A 10,352-nucleotide genomic window follows, 5' to 3' on the forward strand; every position below is an offset into this window, starting at 1 on the left:
ACTTCTGGGCCACATCCTGACTGATGGCAGCCCATTCTTGCATAATCAATGCTTGGAGTTTGTCAGAATTTGTGGATTTTTGATTGACCACAAGTTCTCAATGGGATTAAGGTCTGGGGAGGTTCCTGGCCATAGACCCAAAATATTGATGTTTTGTTCCCAGAGCCACTTAGTTATCACTTTTGCCTTATGGCAAGGTGCTCCATCATGCTGGAAAAGGCATTGTTTGTCACCAAACTGTTCCTGGATGGTTGGGAGAAGTTTCTTTCAGATGTGTTGGTACCATTCTTTATTCATGGCTGTGTTCTTAGGCAAAATTGTGAGTGAGCCCACTCCCTTGGCTGAGAAGCAACCCCACACATGAATGGTCTCAGGATGCTTTACTGTTGGCATGACCCAGGACTGATGGTAGCGCTCACCTTGTCTTCTCCGGACACGCTTTTTTCCGGATGCCCCAAACAATCGGAAAGGGGATTCATCAGAGAAAATGACTTTACCCCAGTCCTCAGCAGTCCAATCCCTGTACCTTTTGCAGAATATCAGTCTGTCCCTGATGTTTTTCCTAGAGAGAAGTGGCTTCTTTGCTGCCCTTCTTGACACCAGGCCATCCTCCAAAAGTCTTCGCCTCACTGCATGCAGATGCACTCACACCTGCCTGCTGCCATTCCTGACTAAGCTCTGTACTGTTGGTGCCCTGATCCCGCAGCTGAGTCAACTTTAGGAGACGGTCCTGGCGCTTGCTGGACTTTCTTGGGTGCCCTGAAGCCTTCTTCACAACAATTGAACCGCTCTCCTTGAAGTTCTTGATGATCTGATAAATGGTTGATTTGGGTGCAATCTTAGTGGCAGCAGTATCCTTGCCCGTGAAGCCCTTTTTGTGCAAAGCAATGATGATGGTATGTGTTTCCTTGCAGGTAACCATGGTTGACAGAGGAAGAACAATTATTCCAAGCACCACCCTCCTTTTGAAGCTTCCAGTCTGTTATTCGAACTCAGTTAGCATGACAGAGTGATCTCATGCCTTGTCCTCATCAACACTCACACATGAGTTAACGAGAGAATCACTGACATGTCAGCTGGTCCTTTTATGGCAGGGCTGAAATGCAGTGGAAATGTTTTTTAGGGATTCAGTTCATTTGCATGGCAATGAGGGACTTTGCAATTAATTGCATTTCATCTGATCACTCGTGAGATCTGGGTTTCCTTTTTGCGTTTGCTTTCCTAAATTATGATCTCTATTTCTCTCCCTCTTCTCTTCCTATTTTCTACCTCTCTCCCAGCGTGTGAGTCGTGTCCTGCGGGTACTGAGCCTGCTGTAGGTTATCAGTATAAGTGGTGGAACGTCCTTCCAGCCAGCATGAAGACATCCTGCTTCAATGTGGGCAACTCCAAGTGTGACGGCATGAATGGTGGGTGCAGCTGCTCTCTCTGAGGCCTAGAGGGTGCTGTTGCTCTTTACTGTTTTTGACATGTTGCCCTTAGGCCAGGATAAGAATTAAGAGAGGGTAGTTCTCCAGGAGGAGGGTTGTGTACCCCTGTCTTAGGCACTTTAGCATAATGCAAAGACGGGCCACAGGCCACATTTGAGTGAAATATTCAGAGAAGACCCTGGTATGTCTGTGTGTTGTGTGTGTGTTCTGACGTGTCTCTCCGTCAGGTTGGGAGGTGGCAGGGGATCATATCCGTAGTGGAGCAGGGGGCTCTGATAACGACTACCTCATCCTCAACCTCCATGTACCTGGCTTTAAGTGAGTCCCTTCATCTCAATTTGTCTCTGTCTTATTGTCACAATACCAACATTTTACCAACGATACCAACATTTTACTCACGATACCAGGCCAAGTATCACAATACCATCATTTTACTAACGATGCCAGGCCAAGTTTCACGATACCATCATTTTACTAACGATACCAGGCCAAGTCTCACGATACCATCATTTTACTAACGATACCAGGCCAAGTCTCACGATACCATCATTTTACTAACGATACCAGGCCAAGTCTCACGATACCATCATTTTACTAACGATACCAGGCCAAGTCTCACGATACCATCATTTTACTAACGATACCAGGCCAAGTTTCACGATACCATCATTTTACTAACGATACCAGGCCAAGTCTCACGATACCATCATTTTACTAACGATACCAGGCCAAGTCTCACGATACCATCATTTTACTAACGATACCAGGCCAAGTATCACGATACCAAGTAGTATCGCGAAACCGCTTGAAAAATAATTTGGAGTGACATAGCGTCCTGTCACTCCCTTCCCCCGGACACTTCTTCCCATTTTGTAAACGTTCTGTGCTTGTGCAACGCAAAACCTGTCACGTTGAATTTAACTTCACGCCACTCAGTGTATAATAGAATACTGCATAGAATGTCTCCCTGTGATTTGGCTGGAAGAATGGAATGAAGGAATATAAATGCATAATGATCTGCAGGTCATTGTGGAAGTAAGGGGGAAACACTGCACGAAACCACCTTCACTCTTCAGTTAACTGTCACGAGAATTTAATTAACACAAACCAATAATTAGCCACCTGACCTAGTTTAAAATGAACCGTGACAAAGTTTGTGAAATGATATCAAATGTGCTAGAAGGAAATAAGGTAGCTCTGGTTATATGGATCATATTTGTTAAATGGTGAGGCCTGTTTTCCTCTCTGTAAAGCTGCCTGTCCATTGTTCCTCTATGACACTCGGCGGCTGCAGGACAGAGGACACCCAGAGTCTACTGAGACGGACCTGTGCTCTTGGTTATAGCAGGCGATGAAATGATACAATGTATCAACTTTGCTTGCTCTGTGCACTGCTGCAATGTATCAAATGTAACAACAGTTGACTCATCAGGGACTGCAAATGTTGCTCTCTCCCTTTCCCTCTCCTTCTATCGCTCTCTTAATGTGTGTGTGTGTGTTCAGGCCTCCTACATCAGCAACAGGTGGTGCGGGGACAGAGTTTGGCCGTATCAGCTTTGAGTTTGAGATGGTGTGTTCAGCTGACTGTGAGCTGTACTTTATGATGGTGAGAACAACACCGGATAAAGAAAAACCCACTCAATGCAAAAAGTATACAAGCATCTAGAAAAGTGTTTGGATATTTCTATTCCTTTTAAAATGTGCACTACTTTTGAACTGTGTAAAGTTAATTACATCACTGTGTGTAGGATGTAAACAGGAAGAGTACAAGGGTGGTGGCGTCATGGGAGGGCAGTAAGGTCAGACAGTCCTACACACACATTATGACCAAGAACGCCTCTGTGTCATACACCTGGGCCTTCCAGAGGACCAACCAGGCCTCTGACGTAAGTACACCCCCCCCCCCCCCCACACACACACACACAGGCTCACACACACACACACACACACACACTGTATACAAACTTGGATACGCACTAATGTATACAGACACAATCATATACTAGTAGTGCATTCTCTTTCTCTCCAGGTGCGTCAGAACGTGAACAACGTGGCAAGTATCTACTCCATCTCAGTGAGTAATGCTGTAGACGGTGTGTCGTCGGAGTGTCGGACCTGTGCCCTCCTCTCCCAACCCTCCGGCTCGCTGTGTGTGCCCTGCCCTCCAGGACATTACATACACACCAGCCAGTGCACCGAGTGCCCTCCCAACACACACCTCACCTCACACAGCACCCTGGGCCCAGAGGCCTGCAAACCCTGTGGACCATCCAGCAAGAGCAACAAGGTGTGTGTTTTGTTGATATCAGTGTCACACCAAGCGTGTGTTTGTGTGTCAAGGTTGGTGAATAAAATTGTTTGTCCATTGTTGATTCCCCCAGTGCACAACTGAATGTTTGTTTTTTTAGGAGCACAGCAGGTGCTACAGTGACTGTGTGTTCTCCTACTCTGAGAACAACGTGTCTCTGAGTTTTGACTACAATTCCCTGGGCTCTGTTGGAACACTGATGAACGGACCCAGTTTTACCACCAAAGGAACCAAATACTACCACCTTTTCAACATCAGCCTCTGTGGAGGAGAGGTACACACACACACACACACACACACACACACACACTGATTTAACAATATTTGCAACCTACAATTACTTTGTGATCCTGAATTTAGCTTTCCATTCTCAGGGTAGAAGGGCTGTGTGTACAGACAACGTGACTGACATTTCCAGCGCCGATTCTCAGAAAGAGACAGGGGAACCAGCCAATGCGGTGGAGACATTAATCTGTCAATCAACCATTATCCCCTCCAGTGGGCGGGGCTTCCACACAGCACTATCCTCTCAGTCCATCAGCCTAGCAGACACCTTTCTGGGTGAGTACACATCACACACACATTTTCCTTGTAACCTGATGCCGATCTTTGTCGCTGGTGTATAGTAGGCGTTAATTTATTGATGAATGTGTGTAGGAGCGACAGTGGCCTTGACTCTGGATGGAGTCAAGGCAAGACCAGACCTGTTCCCACAGACCACCAACAAAGTCCCTGACGTCAACTTCTTCTACCGGTAATTGATCTTTTCTACATCCTAAAACACTAATTCTAAAACATATAACTACTTCTGTGAATAGTGTTTTTGAGGCCCAAGTAAAGGTTTGGGGTAGTTTTTAGTTGCTCTTAATCAGGAGTACCCGGTTGTTTTTTAACCAAATGTTATGCTTCTATTGGATAGTTCTCTGGAGGTGACCTCATCATGTGATAAAGGTCGTAACGTGGTGGTGACGCTTCGCTGTAACCCGGATAGAAGCACACAGGGAGAACTCACAGTACCCAGGTACTGTCTGTCTCCTTTCCTCTCTTCTTGCCCCCCTCTTTCTATCTCTCTTTTTCTCTTTGTCTTTTTTCCAAAACTGCAGCCTCAAAAGAGATTACTAGTAAAAGGAGAGACTTAAAAGAAGGCCAAGCTCGAAATGAACTGCAAGCTCAATTCACAGAAACTCTGCATCCTCTTGTGACTGTTAAATTAGTAAGAAGTTTGATTTTACTCCCAGGCAGCTAGTTATCTAACTCTGTGTGATGGATATTCATGCTCCGTGCTGGAGGAACACGAGAAGCTGAGAACAAACACATGGATTTATCACTCAGATTTGATCGGATTTGATCAGATTACATCTCATTGAAACTGTCCTTTATAACGTAAAAGTTAGATTAGTACATTGTAGTAAAAGTATGTTTCTCTGTTGTAGTCCGTGTCCGGCGGGGACATGTGATGGCTGTACCTTCCACTTCCTGTGGGAGAGCTCAGGGGCGTGTCCTCAGTGCACATCCACAAACTACCACCAGATAGAGGGAGCCTGCAAGGGAGGACTACAGGTGTGTGTTTTACTAATCGATGACCTGCTATCTGCTCTCACTCTGAATCCTTTAGATAAAATGTATTTCATACCATTACACACTGACACATGTTCACTGTCTCCCTCTCCCCAGGACACTCTGTATGTGTGGACTGAGCCAAAGCGGTGTGTAGGAGGGGTGTCCCTCCCGGAGAAGAAGACCTGGCCGTGTGAGAGCATGGACTTCTTGGTAAAGATGGGGGCGACAATAGGCGCCTTCACCGCCGCACTGCTCTTCTCCATCACCTGCTATTTCTGGAAGAAGAACAAGAGGTAGGAACTCATCCATTCATTCATGTATTCATTCATACATATGTCTGGAAGAAGAACAAGAGGTAGGAACTCATCCATTCATGTATTCATTCATACATATGTCTGGAAGAAGAACTAGAGGTAGGAACTCATCCATTCATGTATTCATTCATACATGTCTGGAAGAAGAACAAGAGGTAGGAACTCATCCATTCATTCATGTATTCATTCATATATATGTCTGGAAGAAGAACAAGAGGTAGGAACTCATCCATTCATGTATTAATTCATACATATGTCTGGAAGAAGAACTAGAGGTAGGAACTCATCCATTCATTCGTGTATTCATTCATACATATGTCTGGAAGAATAACTAGAGTAGTCCTGACTATTGGTGATTTTTCTAAGTCCCGCCTACCCCTGACTCTGGTAGGCTGGAGTTTAAGTACTCGAAGCTGGTAATGTCGTCCAATAAGGAGTGTGAACTGCCGGGGGCGGATAGCTGTGCTGTGATGGAGGGAGAGGAGAACGAGGGAGAGATGGAGGATGAGGTGGTCTACTCCAAAAAAACATCCCTGATACGCAAACTCAAAGCCATCGCATCTAGGGTAAGAGTCAGAACCATTATGCAGTTATGCTGAAATCAAACTACATTCCCTACAGTATGTGCGTGTGTGAACACTTGCGAGTGCAGAATCTGTTTCTCCCCTGGTAATTCTAGTTCATGGACTAACGTGTCTCTGTATATTTCATCCACAGGGAAACGGGAGAAGCTATGAAAATGTCCAGTTGAACTCCTCACAGTCAAACGGGTTGGTGTGGGGGTGAAGAAAGAGGAAAGAGAACAAGGAGAGAGACCCCCCCCCAGAGAGACTTCTTCAACATATCTCCATGTTGAGGGCTTGAACCCTTAACACACACACTCAGAACATATATAGACACATGCAGAGTACACACACCCAGAATGCATGCTCACCGACACAAACACATGTGAGAGGACATTACCCCCATCTGGCCTTATCCCTGGAATATGGGCGGTGTGATTTAAAAGGGTGTGTATGGTTGGGTATATGGGTGGTGTGTCGGGTCTGCTTAGGTAAAGAAGAGGACCTATATGTGGGATGTTTTTTGTGCTGTTTTCCGTCACTCTGTTGTCAGGTTGCTTTGGTGGCCATGTTGTTTTCCCTCAGGTGTTTTGTCCTCTGAGACCAACCTCACATCAACCCTTAGGCTCCTTCTCATTAAGAGGGAAGATGCGGTGTTCCATAGTGCCCTCTGAAAGGCTGGGTGGGATCTTTGCATGTTGGCAGCTGTCCAATCCTTTGAGATCTACAGAAGTCCTCACATAGCCCTAAATACCCGGCACACACACACACACCCTATTACAGTCTCATCTTAGTCTGACCTGCACCACCCTTTACCCATTTGTTCTGTATGTAGGATTTGGGTTACCATGGTGATGGTGGAATGTCCTTCACGCTCTCTTAGTCCAATCGGGAGTGGCGATGTTACATTATCCATATGATGATACGATATGATGCTGACTGCCTTTCTGTTAATTTAAAGTGAAATAAACTATATTGTATTTGTGTACGCTTTCAATCTGTCCCTTGCTTCCAATGAAAAACCTACACACAAGAAGTGAGCAGACGACAGGCATATCATTTGTTATTGTTTATTATGATGTCCTCGTTATTGCACGTATGATGAGCTCTATTGCTTTCTGATCGGCCAGTCCAAAGAGGTCAGGGTTGACGTTGACCCCAGATCTAACCACTGATCCAGGGTCAGATACTTTGTCATTCTATAATGGTTAAGGTTAGGATTGAGGATAGTGTGACCCTAGATCTGTGGTTATAGGAACAACTTCTACCCTGGGTTGTTCTCTTGGGAATCTGGAGATCACTGACCCATTCCAGGTGAGAATACGCTGTGAAAGCGAACACATACTTTTATAACATTATTAATGACACCTTTGGACAGAGTTAGTACCATTAGCATTGACACTTATAATGGTAAAATACTGTTTTGTTGTATTGTTCTACATTGCTTGTGAAGGACCAGTCACTCCTAGCCTATTCCCATATGTACACATTACAATCCCTGTCATCTGTTGGTCAAGCTAACTAGTACAGTATACATTTTAAAAGGGACTAGATGTATACCTCATCTGTATTTCTACAGTATGCCACTGCTTTGAGTTGAACACAGCTCACACAATCAGACTGCAACACCAACTCTTCTCTCTCCACCCCCCCTCCATCTCCACCCTCTTCAAGGCTGCTGCCGTGACAGCCCAATTGTTCTTGGTGTGTATTTGAGTCAGGCTCTATGTGTGTGCTAGACATGATGGAGCGCGGTCACAGAACCCTTCTTGGCATTGTGTTGCAGTGGACTCAGGATCCGTACAGAGCCTGTCTTAAGCAATCTTGGCTCTGACGAATACACCAGCAGAGTTTCACAAGGTGAGAGAGTGAAGGGGGACTGCCATGGGTGACAGAGAAAGACATGGAGACAATGAGAGAGATGGAGAGGGGGAAAGTAGGTTGGTTGAGTTTTCTGCCAAGTCCAATTAAAGACAACTTGAGTTTGAATCAACATCCCACTCCTTAATCCTTCTTCATACTCGACTCCCCCATCCCACTACATCAGAACAAAAGGAATTGTGCATGTGGCAGTGGTTGTCCATAGCAATGTGCCATGCAGGGAGAGGAGTGGATGGGAGGTTATAGTGTCTGGTTGGAGCAGGGCTGGGGAGTGAATGCATAAGCCTCAGAACAACAGCCTTCCAATCTCTGGGCTGAACATGATGCTGTACCTTCTGGGCCGTGGCACACTTTTACATAACCCTGCACCTCTGCCTGCTGCAAAACACACACAGAAAAATGCTCAATCACAGAAATGCTCTCTTATTTTAGTTTTTCACCATTCCTAAGCCTTGGGGGAAATGTTTGACTGGTGACCTGTGTTAGGACTGTAACAGCGGTTTTCACACCCCAGTCAAACCTGTTAGCAGAGATGGGTGTGGCCTCATTCTCCTGGACACTTCCTGTGTTTCACACAACAGAAAAGTGGGATGAAGGAAAGGAGACAAGGAGAGGATTCTATTTAAGAAGAGAGCATCCAGAATATCTGCTTTCCCTCCCACCTCCCATCAACAATGAGAACTTGAGAGGATAGAATAACACCGGGGGCAGGATGACTTTAACCATGAACACTGATCTAAAGTCAGTTTGAAGTTTTTAGCCCTAACGATTAAGGTTGGGATTGGTGGACTGTAAGCTGGACTGGAGAAACTAGCAGACACACATTAAAGGAAAACTCTGCAAAAACTATTTTTTCAAATTTGTTTCATTAGTCCATTGTTGATGTAATCCCAAATTGTTTCACGTGTCAGATATCATGTTTTCAAGATATACAGTACCAGTCTGTTTGGACACACCTACTCATTCAAGGGTTTGTCTTTATTTATACTATTTTCTACATTGTAGAATAATAGTGAAGACGTCAAAACTATGAAATAACACATTTGGAATCATGTAGTAAGCAAAATAGTGTTTAAACAAATCAAAATATATTTGAGGTTTGAGATTCTTCAAAGTAGCCACCCTTTGCCTTGATGACAGCTTTGCACACTCTTGGCATTCTCTCAGCCAGCTTTATGAGGTAGTCACCTGGAATTCATTTCAATTAACAGGTGTGCCTTGTTAAAAGATAATTTGTGGAATTTCTTTCCTTAATGTGTTTCAGCAAATCAGTGTTGTGTTGTGGTATACAGAAGAAAGCCCAATTTGGTAAAAAAAAAAAAGTCCATATTATGGCAAGAACAGCTCAAATAAGCAATGAGAAACGACAATCCAGAAATTGTCCAATCCAATCCAGAAATTGCAGCCCAAATAAATGCATCACAGAGTAACAGACACATCTCAACATAAACTGTTCAGAGGAGACTTCATGAATCAGGCCTTCATGGTCGAATTGCTGCAAAGAGACACCAATAAGATGAAGAGACTTGCTTGGGCCAAGAAACATGAGCAATGGACATTGGACAGGTGGAAATCTGTCCTTTGGTCTGAATTCCAAATTTGAGATTTTTGGTTCAACCGCCCTGTCTTTGTGAGGCGCGGTGTGGGTGAACGGATGATCTCTGCATGTGTGGTTCCCACTGTGAAGCATGGAGGAGGTGGTGTGATGGTGTGGAGGTGCTTTGCTGGTGACACTGTCAGTGATTTATTTAGAATTCAAGGCACACTTAACCAACGTGGCTACCACAGCAGCGATACGCCATCCCATCTGCTTTGCACTTAATGGGACTATCATTTGTTTTTCAACAGGACAATGACCCAACACACCTCCAGGCTGTGCAAGGGCTATTTGACCAAGAAGGAGAGTGATGGAGTGCTGGCCACCACAATCACCTGACCTCAACCCAATTGAGATGGTTTGGGATGAGTTGGACAGTGGAGTGAAGGAAAAGCAGCCAACATGTGCTCAGCATATGTGGGAACTCCTCCAAGACCGTTGGAAAAGTATTCCAGGTGAAGCTGGTTGAGAGAATGCCAAGAGTGTGCAAAGTTGTCATCAAGTCAAAGGTTATTATACTTTTTTGGTTACTACATGATTCCATATGTGTTATTTCATCGTTTTGATGTCTTCACTATTGCTCTACAATGTAGAAAATAGTACAAATAAAGAAAAACCCTGGAATGAGTACTGTAGGTGTCTCCAAACTTTTGACTGGTACTGTATATACATTTGGGGGCTATATGGACTAATGAAACA

The 10,352-nt window shown here is 44.7% G+C and overlaps 1 protein-coding gene across 3 annotated transcripts in view; it reads left to right on the forward strand.

Annotated features, from left to right (window-relative positions):
- Positions 1–7,161, forward strand: part of LOC115109455 (endosome/lysosome-associated apoptosis and autophagy regulator family member 2-like) — a 28,962-nt gene extending 21,801 nt beyond the window's left edge. For all 3 annotated transcript variants that reach the window (XM_065009761.1, XM_029634360.2, XM_029634361.2), the window contains 13 exons: positions 1,281–1,409; positions 1,658–1,748; positions 2,934–3,036; positions 3,179–3,316; positions 3,460–3,717; positions 3,839–4,012; positions 4,113–4,299; positions 4,396–4,492; positions 4,658–4,759; positions 5,172–5,298; positions 5,413–5,591; positions 6,004–6,178; positions 6,330–7,161. In XM_065009761.1, coding sequence (XP_064865833.1) covers positions 1,281–1,409; positions 1,658–1,748; positions 2,934–3,036; positions 3,179–3,316; positions 3,460–3,717; positions 3,839–4,012; positions 4,113–4,299; positions 4,396–4,492; positions 4,658–4,759; positions 5,172–5,298; positions 5,413–5,591; positions 6,004–6,178; positions 6,330–6,398 — 1,829 coding nt within the window. In that variant the 3' untranslated portion in view covers positions 6,399–7,161. The remainder of the gene's footprint in view (positions 1–1,280; positions 1,410–1,657; positions 1,749–2,933; positions 3,037–3,178; positions 3,317–3,459; positions 3,718–3,838; positions 4,013–4,112; positions 4,300–4,395; positions 4,493–4,657; positions 4,760–5,171; positions 5,299–5,412; positions 5,592–6,003; positions 6,179–6,329) is intronic.
- Positions 7,162–10,352: the final 3,191 nt, after the last annotated feature.

The sequence above is a fragment of the Oncorhynchus nerka genome, linkage group LG25 (assembly GCF_034236695.1).
Source record: "Oncorhynchus nerka isolate Pitt River linkage group LG25, Oner_Uvic_2.0, whole genome shotgun sequence".
Lineage (NCBI taxonomy): Eukaryota > Metazoa > Chordata > Actinopteri > Salmoniformes > Salmonidae > Oncorhynchus > Oncorhynchus nerka.